The 12627-nt window shown below is 39.2% G+C and overlaps 1 protein-coding gene across 2 annotated transcripts in view; it reads right to left on the reverse strand.

Moving 5' to 3' along the window:
• LOC124791187 (DNA repair protein RAD51 homolog 1) overlaps positions 1–12627 on the reverse strand; it is an 84957-nt gene that overhangs the window by 33018 nt on the left and 39312 nt on the right. For both annotated transcript variants that reach the window (XM_047257840.1, XM_047257841.1), the window contains 2 exons: positions 10271–10480; positions 9829–10037 (listed from right to left, as the gene is read on the reverse strand). In XM_047257840.1, the coding sequence (XP_047113796.1) occupies positions 9829–10037; positions 10271–10480 (419 nt within the window). The remainder of the gene's footprint in view (positions 1–9828; positions 10038–10270; positions 10481–12627) is intronic.

A 12627-nucleotide genomic window follows, 5' to 3' on the forward strand; every position in this document is an offset into this window, starting at 1 on the left:
TCAAAAGAAACTCAATGACATCTCTCTGCCTGGAACATACCTCCGTTACAGAAACCATTTTGAAGACAACATATGGCACCATCACTAATCAGAACTTTATGAAACTATAGTAGCCGTGGGAGAGCCAGTCCTGACAAAACTCTACCATCTGGTGAGGAAGATGTATGAGACAGGCGAAATACCCTCAGACTTCAAGAAGAACATAGTAATTCCAATCCCAAAGAAAGTAGGTGTTGACAGATGTGAAAATTACCGGCTTAATAAGTCACAGCTGCAAAATACTAACACGAATTCTTTACAGACGAATGGAAAAACTAGTAGAAGCCAACCTCGGGGAAGATCAGTTTGGATTCCGTAGAAACACTGGAACACGTGAGGCAATACTGACCTTACGACTTATCTTAGAACAAAGACTAAGGAAAGGCAAACCTACGTTTCTAGCATTTGTAGACTTAGAGAAAGCTTTTGACAATGTTGACTGGAATACTCTCTTTCAAATTCTAAAGGTGGCAGGAGTAAAATACAGGGAGCGAAAGGCTATTTACAATTTGTACAGAAACCAGATGGCAGTTATAAGAGTCGAGGGACATGAAAGGGAAGCAGTGGTTGGGAAGGGAGTAAGACAGGGTTGTAGCCTCTCCCCGATGTTGTTCAATCTGTATATTGAGCAAGCAGTAAAGGAAACAAAAGAAAAATTCGGAGTAGGTATTAAAATTCATGGAGAAGAAATAAAAACATTGAGGTTCGCCGATGACATTGTAATTCGGTCAGAGACAGCAAAGGACTTGGAAGAGCAGTTGAATGGAATGGACAGTGTCTTGAAAGGAGGATATAAGATGAACATCAACAAAAGCAAAACAAGGATAATGGAATGAAGTCTAATTAAGTCGGGTGATGCTGAGGGAATTAGATTAGGAAATGAGGCACTTAAAGTAGTAAAGGGAGTTTTGCTATTTGGGGAGCAAAATTACTGATGATGGTCGAAGTAGAGAGGATATAAAATGTAGGCTGGCAATGGCAAGGAAAGCGTTTCTGAAGAAGAGAAATTTGTTATCATCCAGTATTGATTTAAGTGTCAGGAAGTCATTTCTGAAAGTATTCGTATGGAGTGTAGCCATGTATGGAAGTGAAACATGGACGATAAATAGTTTGGACAAGAAGAGAATAGAAGCTTTCGAAATGTGGCGCTACAGAAGAATGCTGAAGATTAGATGGGTAGATCACATAACTAATGAGGAAGTATTGAATAGGATTGGGGAGACGAGAAGTTTGTGGCACAACTTGACCAGAAGAAGGGATCGGTTGGTAGGACATGTTCTGAGGCATCAAGGGATCACCAATTTAGTATTGGAGGGCAGCGTGGAGGGTAAAAATCGTAGAGGGAGACCAAGAGATGAATACACTAAGCAGATTCAGAAGGATGTAGGTTGCAGTAGGTACTGGGAGATGAAAAAGCTTGCACAGGATAGAGTAGCATGGAGAGCTGCATCAAACCAGTCTCAGGACTGAAGACCACAACAACAACAACAGTAGTTAAAGCAGGAATACTCCACGATGTCTCACAATACATTTTGCATTTTGTCAACAAAAACTGGCCTACAAAAGAAGTGTTACATTCCCTATTGAACACACTCACATTTCCTGATTACCAGTGACTACAGTATAGTTAGATTATACAGAAATATTTTATTTAAAGAAATATTAGTGATTTACTGTACATGTAAACCAAGGGAAGGTGATACGTTTGATGATATAAACAAAGTTTGTTTCTAGATGGGTGCAGCTCATTTAAAAGCTGTTACTCTCCTCTACATTTTTTTCAGAGGACATCATATTTCAAAATGTTTGTTTTCTGTGGTGCTAAAATCTTAAAAGTAATTATTTCCAGAATTTAGTACCACAGTTTTATAGTCCCGATTTTTCTGTTTCCAAATATGCAAATTTTCACTAAAATAACTGTGTAGTCTACAAACTATTCCAATCAGAAAATTTCACTTCCTCAAGACTTTTTGAACTTTGGAAATCCACTTTAACAGTGAACTGATATCCTTAAAACAGTACTGATAATTTTGCTATTTTCTAATTATAAAGCTATTAGGTAAACCAACTTAAGTCACTGCCTATTGCATCTTCCTCTTTTGAAATTATTTTAATTTTTTTATATGGTGTGCAGATTAATAGCATTTTTGTTTTACATTTTGGTATTTCAGTTGCTATGCATTTGTTTATTGATTCTCTTTTTTTATTTGCAGTTCAGTGTTGCTATTTCAGTTAACATATTGTCATTTGGAGATAGTTAGGGGAGCTGCGGACACTATAAAATGGAGTACTAAGTGAAGAAATAGGAGGGGGCGCAATGGAGGGAGGGGGGGCGAGATGGAGGGAGGGGGGCGAGATGGAGGGTGGGGGGCGAGATGGAGGGAGGGAGGGAGAGAGTGGAACAGTGGTGGAAGAAGGAAGTACATCATCTGGGCGGGGAAGGGGTGATGTGACAGTGACAGAAGAGAATAGGGAAAAGGTAATGTGAAGCAGTGGGAAACAGGTTAGTGAAGGTTTAGGTTGGGACTGTTAAGATTGTATGCAGAAGAGAGAATTCCCACTTCGTAGCTCAGGAAAACTTGTGCTGGAAGAGATCATACAAATAACACATGTAGTGAAGCAGTCATTATAGTAAATTGTGTTATGTTGTGCACAATGTTCAGCAACTGGAAGGTCTAAGTTTGTGGTTAGCCACAGTTTGGCAGTGGTCATTCTGGTGAACAAACATTTGGTTACCTGCTGTGCCCACACAAAATGTGACACAGTAATTGCAGCACAGCTGACATACAACATTAATCCTTTCACAGGTGGCCCTCCCTTTTATAGGATAGGAAATGCTGACTAGACTTGGCAGGAGATGGCAGGTGTGTGTATGGGGCAGGTCCTGTACCTGTATTGTCCAGAACAGAATGATCCATGGGGTGCAGGAATGGCATTGGGATGGACAGAGCACAATGACACGTAGTGAACACCCTGCTGAAGATGTGGTTGAGCTTTTCAAGGCCAGGATGATAATGGGTGATCACAATAGAGCTGGTTGGTGGCTGATTAACAGGTTTACTTGTGTCAGAGGAGGAGATGGCAAGGGAGATTTGTTTATGGATGAGCTTTACTGTATGATTAAATGATGATGGCGTCCTCTTGGGTAAAATATTCCGGAGGTAAACTAGTCCCCCATAAGTCACGGCTGCAAAATACTAACGCGAATTCTTTACAGACGATTGGAAAAACTGGTAGAAGCCAACCTCGGGGAAGATCAGTTTGGATTCCGTAGAAATGTTGGAACACGTGAGGCAATACTGACCCTACGACTTATCTTAGAAGAAAGATTAAGGAAAGGCAAACCTACATTTCTAGCATTTGTAGACTTACAGAAAGCTTTTGACAATGTTGACTGGAATACTCTCTTTCTAATTCTGAAGGTGGCAGGGGTAAAATATAGGGAGCGAAAGGCTATTTACAATTTGTATAGAAACCAGATGGCAGTTATAAGAGTCGGACATGAAAGGGAAGCAGTGGTTGGGAAGGGAGTGAGACAGGGTCGTAGCCTCTCCCTGATGCTATTCAATCTGTATATTGAGCAAGCAGTAAAGGAAACAAAAGAACAATTCGGAGTAGGTATCAAAATCCATGGAGAAGAAACAAAAACTTTGAGGTTCGCCGATGACATAGTAGTTCTGTCAGAGACAGCAAAGGACTTGGAAGAGCAGTTGAATGGAATGGACAGTGTCTTGAAAGGAAGATATAAGATGAACATCAACAAAAGCAAAATGAGGATAATGGAATGTAGTCGAATTAAGTCGGGTGATGCTGAGGGAATTAGATTAGGAAATGAGACACTTAAATTAGTAAAGGAGTTTTGCTATTTGGGGAGCAAAATAACTGATGATGGTCGAAGTAGAGAGGATATAAAATGTAGACTGGCAATGGCAAGGAAAGAGTTTGTGAAGAACAGAAATTTGTTAACATTGAGTATTGATTTAAGTTTCAGGAAGTCGTTTCTGAAAGTATTTGTATGGAGTGTAGCCATGTATGGGAGTGAAACATGGACAATAAATAGTTTGGACAAGAAGAGAACAGAAGCTTTCGAAATGTGGTGCTGCAGAAGAATGCTGAAGATTAGATGGGTAGATCACATAACTAATCAGGAGGTATTGATTAGAATTGGGGAGAAGAGGAGTTTGTGGCACAGCTTGACAAGAAGAAGGGACCGGTTGGTAGGACATGTTCTGAGGCACCAAGGGATCACAAATTTAGCATTGGAGGGCAGCGTGGAGAGTAAAAATCGTAGAGGGAGACCAAGAGATGAATACACTAAACAGATTCAGAAGGATGTAGGTTGCAGTAAGTACTGGGAGATGATGAAGCTTGCACAGGATAGAGTAGCATGGAGAGCTGCATCAAACCAGTCTCATGACTGAAGACCACAACAACAACAACAATGTATTCACCTAATTTAGATAGCAAAAAAGGTTCCAGCATGACGAAAATTTAGTGTAGTCATGGTGAAATGCATAACGAGCGAGGTAGCATGGTGGTTTGCACACTGGACTTGCATTCGAGAGGATGACTGTTGAAACCCGCATCCGGCTATCCTGGTTTAGGTTTACTGTGATTTCCCCAAATCGCTTCAGGCAAATGCTGGGATGGTTCCTTGAAAGGGCATGGCTGGCTTCCTTCCCCATCCTTTACTAATTCACTAGGACCGATGACATCACTGTTTCGTCCCCTCCCCCAAATCAATCAACCAACGAAATCCATTTTCATAAACTGTCCATGTATCATCTTAATAATTTGTTGTTGCAGATAACAAAATATATTGTAACCGTTCCAGAACACAATGATACAAATTCCATATTCATAAAGTGAGTAGTTTGACTGTTTGAGGAAGTTGAACGAAATGTAAGATTACATTTATGTTCTGTGCGGGACGTGGCAACTCTGTTATGCACTCCACTCATTCCTGTCACAGAGTCAACACTACAGTAATTTCGAACAGACTATACAGAATATTCTAGCCCATCCCCAAGCCACTACCAATCCCAACCTCTTGTCACAGGGATCACATCCCTATAGCAGACCAAGGTGCAAGATCTGATCAATCCACGCACACAGCACTTCCTACTGTAGTCATGTCACAAGCTTATCCTACCCAATCGGAGGCCATGCCACCAGAAAGCAACTATATCATATTCCAGCTCTGCTGAAAACACTGCACACCCTTTTATATTGGTATGACTGCCAATCAGCTGTCTACCAGAATGAATGGCCAACACCAAACTACTGTCAAGAACAAATTTGACCAACCTGTAGCAAAACATGCTCAATTCCAATGGCTGCTTCACAACCTGAACGATCTGAATCCTCCTCTCCATCACCAGCTTCTCTGAACTACACAAAGTAAGTTATCCTTAGAACACATCCTACGCTCCCATGATCATCCTGGCCTCAATTTCAGGCAACTTACCACCCCTGCACCCTCCACCCAACAGTTCCCCTTCCTCCATCCCATCATCCCCCCCCCCCCCCCCCAGTTAACATCCTCATGTCATCTTCAGCATGTGCCGCTTCCCACCGGCTACAACAATTACACCTGCCAACCCTACGTCTCGCATTCCCAGCTGGCTTCCTTCTGAACCGCTACCCACCCACCCCTCATCATTAGCACTGTCAGTTTAGCTGGTACTATGTACGGGCATAGGCACACACGCATGCTCATGTGTGTGTGCACTCTAGCTCGTAAAAAGATAATGCCAGAAGCTAGCAAGTTTTCCTTCTTATGTGTGTGCCTATCAACAACTCAAGCTGTTTCTTTTTAGTGAGTGGTCTCCTTTAACCATAAAGTATTTACAATGGAAGTAATAATAGAAAGTCACAGAATTCAAGCTTATGACAGTAAGAGGAAGGAACTACAAGCAGCCAGAGAGAGACCATGACATGGTACAGAATAGAGCTCCTTCAAATCAATCAAATGGTTTGGTGATCAGAAGCCACTTTCATAGGGAGCTGGAACCTTCAGTCAGCTGAATGCAAGTTTATATAAGCTATAAGCAAATCAGCTGATGGACTGGTAAACTGTCATTTGTTTCATTTTTCAAGAAATTCCAGACGTAGACTACAATCTCGATCCAGATTATATGTTAGTACACTCCAGGGTTGGTTTCTTTTACAAATATCAAATCTTGCAAATATAGTGTAAGGGATATTGTTTTATTAATCTATCATAACTTCACCTTACAAACAGTAGGGACTTGTGACACTAGGGCTTCGTAACATTGCCATTCACATTTACTAAGTAAAGGGCAATGTATGCCCCCTTTCTTAGTCAGTTTAATGACCATGAACTTCTTTAAGCACAATGAGACAATTTGTGGAAAACACATCAATGATCAGTGGACACTACGAAAATAACAAATAACTGCTGAAGACATTCACAATTATCTAAGTATTTCTTTTTGCAAATGTTTGGCTTCAGTCTCTGCAATATAGTGTAGCAAAATGTACATATTCCTCATCTCTTTGTTGCTCTGTAACATATGGACAACAGAGTGGCTCCCTTGGTAAAAGCTCAAAACAACACTGCACATATCCAACAGCTCCCACTAATATCCCATACCCAACAAACAGCCCCATTTCACATGCAATAACAGAAAACCAGGTCATCACAAGGATGCAGGCATGTGAAGTGCTTTCCTTTATTTCCATTCTCATACAAAATATTTGCAACAGTGAAGAATCTCCCTGCATATTCTGCCAGCACATCTCCTTTGCACTTTCTTTTTAGAACCATTTGTTAGAGCTAGAACGTCGACAAGAAGATTACTTTTTTAATACCAAGGGACAATGAGCATGTGCACTATATGCCAACATGCTAAGGGTTCTGAATATTTATCACATGTTCCCTCAGCAAATGTAAAGTACATTTACAAATGTTAGTTGTAGAAACAGTTTCTCCCCGTTTCCAAAGGAAAAAAAAAGATAGAATCAGGTTCTATAGTTCTTTCTCAAAAGAAGGCTACTTTCGATTACTTCAAAATACAGTATGATCATTCACATATACATAGTGTGTCCCAGATCCGTTAGGACTATGGGTGTTAAAAATTAAAGTGATGGCTTATGTTCACAAAATCATTGTATTTATTCAAAATAGTCTCCCTCTAGTCACTACACAACTGAAATCATCTTAAAATATTTTGAAATAGTCACTGTGTGGAAATGCATTTAGTAATGCAGTACAATATTCTTGGATGTCCTTTAACTGCCTAGTAACAGTAGCCTTTCATTGCCAACTTCAATTACGGAACAACCAGAAGTCAGCTGGGGCCAAATACAACGGGTGATTCAGGACTGTGTCCATTTGCTGGCCAAAAACTTGCACTCGATCTTCGCTTTGTAGGCTGAGACATTGTCATGGTGGAGTTACCAGGAACCCACCTCTTGGGATTCGCGACAAATTCAATGAATTCTCATTCACAAATCGTGGAGAACACTGAGATAACATTCAGAATTAATGGTTTGTCCTTCTGGTACAAACTCTTGCAAATGATTCCTTTGGTATCAAAGGAAAACTTTTAGTGTCTTCACAAAGCTCTTCTGCAAGTGCACTTTCTTTGGTTTCTACTTATATGGGCTTGTATTGGAAACACCATGTCTCATCGCCAGTTATAATCGATTTCATAAAATCAGTGGCACTTTGGGCTGCCTGTAACAGGCCTTTGCAGTTGTGGACTCTGCCATGTTTTTCATCATTTGAAACTGCGTGCACACGAACCACACAGTTTCCTTTTGCCCAGATCTTCAATCAAAATTCCATGCATACTAGTTTTTGGTATTCTTGACAGCTCGTCAGTGAATAGTGCACAAATACATCTACCTGATGCAATGAATACAGCAACTTTTTGCACATTTTCGTCTGTGAGACTTGTTCATGGCTTTGATGCTCATGGCACGGCCTTTATTTGCTCCCTGCAATCATGAAATACTGCATACCACTGAAAAACATTTGAATGGCTTAAACAATCACTACCATTAACACTTTTTATCGTATCAAATGTTTCGTTGCCTCATTTGCATAACTTACCGTATTTACTCGAATCTAAGCCGCACGTTTTTTCCGGTTTTTGTAATCCAAAAAACCGCCTGAGTTCTTAAAAGTGTTGGTAGGTGCCACCACAACTAACTTCTGCCATCGAATATATGTAGCACTACACAGGCATGCTTTGCAGGCACAAAGATAAATACTGGCGCCAAAACCTCTGAGTCAGTAAATAAATAAAAAAAAAAAGGTGGAAGACAAGCTTTTTTTCCTCCACCCCGAGTTTCGACCACTGCATTTTCATATATTATCCATCGAAGTAAATACAAATTCCGTATGGTTCATCTCCGAATGTTGCAGCGTTTCAATGTACTACGAAAATCCGACTGGCGAGACTCTTAAGAGTTGACCATATTGACAAACATACCTACGTTCTGAATTCTTTCTACTTGTGAGAAGAGATGGTTGTTAATAGGAACTTTTATGAATTGTGAATCACATGCAGTATTCTCTTCACCATAAGAATAATACGAATATAAACATTTTGCCATGTATTCTTTCGTGTTTGCTGCTATCTCATTTAAATTCTGTCTGCCTAATAAACTACGAAACTAGAGTGAGACAAGAAGAACATACATATCGTGTTATATTTATATACATTTTATTCTTATGCTTAATAGTGATACAGTCAGAAATGAAGCACGGCAATTGACTAGATTTTTAAATCTAAGATGACTCTAATTCCTGTGCAGAATGTAATGTACTAAAGAGGCATCTGAAAAGATTTTCAAACGGAGAAAAATTCTCCCTAAACTCTCGTTCAGAATACGTTCTATCATACGCAGTCTATTATTTGGTTCTTGTTGATCATTATCAAAGAAAGCAGCAGTGTAAGTAATAACAAATAGCAGTCTCTTGCCATTGTTTCACCCTTTTTTTTTTTTTTTTTTAAGCGGCGGTAGCGCGCACAAAAGCAAGCCATGCCGCAAGCGGTGACAGGTCGTAAACACTCGTTATCAGAATGCGACAAACAATGCATAACACAGTACAGTAATGTATCTTCAGCTTAGAGTGACGTAAACACCTATAGCAAAGAGAACGGCACTTATCAGATCAAAGAAAAATAAGCAATCAATTCAAACCAGACGAAGCACGTGAAAAAGGAAGGGTATCCGTATAAATACGGACGGAGCGCCTGACACATAGCAATGGCTACCTGGTAAAGCTTAATGTCTAAGCTTACGACTCGAACCAAACTACTGTAGTTCTATCGTCATTCATTCGACCTAAATTGTGTCTCATATTGCAATGGACCAACTTTGTTTCGATTTGGAGATGCGGCCTAAAATTTTTCTCTCCCCTTGAATTTCGAGTCTCAAATTTCAGGTGCGGCTTGGATTCGGGAAAAATTTTTTTCCTTGATTTCGAGTCTCATTTTTCAGGTGCAGCTTAGATTCGAGTGCGGCTTAGATTCGAGTAAATACGGTAAACAAAAATGATGTTGCCTTGCTGCTCCACTGTCATTTTCCAAGTAGTGTCAGATAAGTATTGTTATATTCACAGCCAGAACACCTGCTGCAGCGATGCTAAGTCTTTGGCCTACTACATGGCTGATGTTGAAATTTCCAAGGATCATAACACCTCAATTCACCACAAGAGAGCATTGCAGTTTGGAATGTCACACAAGCAGTTCTAATGGAACTAGAACACACTATGTATGGTTACATTACAGAATTTCTCTCATTACAATGTACCTGGACTCTGCCATCATAGCTGATGCTTGAATTAAAAGTTGTGTCTGATGATCTGTATTGTATGCTCTTGCATATGCAACATTGTCAAGTACGTCGCTTCCAGATAACTTATATCGTTCTGAAACTGCAAGTAAACGCTCAGGTCGGAATGTACCTTCAGTATCAATGTACAAGCACTTGCCCTCTCCTCCACTTTGATCTATAGGAAGCTGCAAAGAGAATTGGGAAATATAAGTGGCCAAGGCTGCAAGTAATCTAATGGTTCTCAAATGAATAAGAGTTTCCTTAAACAAGTAAACACCAATACTAGAGCATTTTATTTTAAAAAGTGTAATGTAAGCAAAAATTATGTGAAACTATGAATTATTCACTTTATAATTTACAAAATTTATTTAGGCAATTCTTTATATTCACTGAGGCTTAGACATCTGTTACTACTCACCTGACATGTAACAGCTAATGTGTGACAAATTTGTGTTTTACCAGTTCGAAATTCACCAAATATTTCAGTGATGGAGCCTGTTTCTATTCCCCCACCAAGCAACTTATCTAGTTCCTTTGAACCTGTTGTAAGCTGTATTATTTCTGAACGTTTCTGATGAAACTCAGTTGCTGTTGTAAAGCCCATTGGTACTAGCTTAGAAGCTTCCAGCTGCAATATGCCAGTTTAATGGATTAATAACAAGGTATGAGTTTTGCAGATGGAGATATGCAACAGTTGTTTCACAAGAAAATAAAAATTACAGCTCTTATCACCTAGGTGATTCATTATGATTGTTACCAACACATACTCATTTTGAGGGGCATTTGGAGGTTCACTTCTATGGAGATTTAATTCGCACGTGAACCGCTGCAGGTTTGTGTTGACCTGAAATGAAGAATCGCTTACCGCCCTCACTGACCACTTGCAGTGGCAATTTTAAAGTAACACACAGTTTTACTCATCTAGATCTCAACATCCTGCCAAGCAACGTCAAATTGCTGATCAGCAGTAAATATTTCAATACTTACGTCACCTCACTGTGTTTCGCTCATTGATCTTCAGATGAAATGACACTAATTAAAAACAATTAATAGTTTTTCATAGTATAATATACAAGGTCAGTTGAAACTCTCTCTTCAATATACAGGGTGCCCCGAAATATTCAGGGATGTGACAGGAATGATCACTCGAAGCACAAATGTCTAGTAAACGTGGGCTCTAATATGTATACCTTAAAAGCTAGAGCACTACTTCATCTTTGGTACTGTGAATGGACCAAGACAAAAAAAAAAAAAGACCATTAAACATGGACTCTAAAGTTCGTACATTAAAGAGCTGTGAGCATTTGTTGATCTTTGACACTGTGAAACTCATCTCTTCTGTTGAACAAATGTGAATAGCTCTTAAGGCATGCGTTTTAAAGCCCATGTTTACAAGACTTTTTGTTTCGTGTTTTAGTCCACATTACTTCCTCCTAAAATACGGAAAGCAAAGAGCTTGCAATACAAGAGATTTGTTTCACAGTATCAAAGATCATTCCTAACATATCCCTGAATAATGATCATTCCTCCTGGGACACATTGAACATTCCTGTATTTTACATTCACCTGAAAGCAGGTAGAAACCAACACCCAAGCTGTTAAATGATAGTAGTCAAATTGAACTGCCTCATATATGGGTCATCAGAAAGATCTTGGTACCAATTATGAACAAAATATTAATTGCACATAGCTCACTTCAATCTATGTTTCTTTCAAAGTACACCCCCCCCCCTCTCTCTCTCCTCCATCCACACATGTGAGTATATATCCACACAATTCTTCAAAACACCACAGTAATCATAAACAGAAGATACATGTAGCTTCCACATGACATTTTCTGTAAAAAAAGAGACTATCTACCCCATCCCCTTTTTTTTCACAAATGTTAATTACTAGATTAAAAAAACAGTTTTAGATGTCTAATGTAACATACTCATTTCTTTTTCTCACTAGATTGATAGCGATGTTTTGCTGAAATTTATGTTGGCAATAAATTCTTACTAAAGGCATTGGTGGACCTATACCCATGATGTACATATTTTCTATAACTGCTTCTTATCCATTTACTTGAATAACATATTTGAAAATGGCAGCAGTATTTTATTTGGATACAAAACATGGGATAGCTCTGTAAAAATCATGATTCCTCATACATACTTATTTATAAATAGAATATTAGTTTTGAACATAACAATTAAATTGTGGAGGCAGCAGTCAGGAATTAGCCTTATTATGGATGCAGAAGTGTACAACACAATATACAGTCAAAATCCAATGCAATATAACATGCACATGTGATAGACCGACTCGGGCTGCATTATTGCTGAATGTTTACTGGCTGATTACATGATTTAACAACTACAATGTTTCTGCAAGAGGTGAAAATGGGCAAGCACCACATCAAGTGTTGTCCTTACAATTTCTATGAAATCTTCACAAAACTGCTTATGCCATTTGAATGCTTGTAATTTTTTTCACTGTATCATCATTCATTTCCATTGTGACAAACAAGTATGTATGTTTGGTTGATTTCTTAAGCCAACATCATGCAAATTGTGTCTGAACTAGTGCTAATTACTTAACAAGATCTAGTCTTAAAATGAGTGTTGTCAGAAGAATACTCCTATTGACAATAAGTTGTCAGAAACTGTACATTGACTCCAGGTACAATTTTCACTCTACTACACTATGTGTTCAAAAGTATCCGGACACCTGGCTGAAAATGACTTACAAGTCCGTGGCATCCTCCATCGGTAATGCTGGAATTCAATATGG

This window comes from Schistocerca piceifrons, chromosome 1 (assembly GCF_021461385.2).
Source record: "Schistocerca piceifrons isolate TAMUIC-IGC-003096 chromosome 1, iqSchPice1.1, whole genome shotgun sequence".
Taxonomy (NCBI): Eukaryota; Metazoa; Arthropoda; class Insecta; order Orthoptera; family Acrididae; genus Schistocerca; species Schistocerca piceifrons.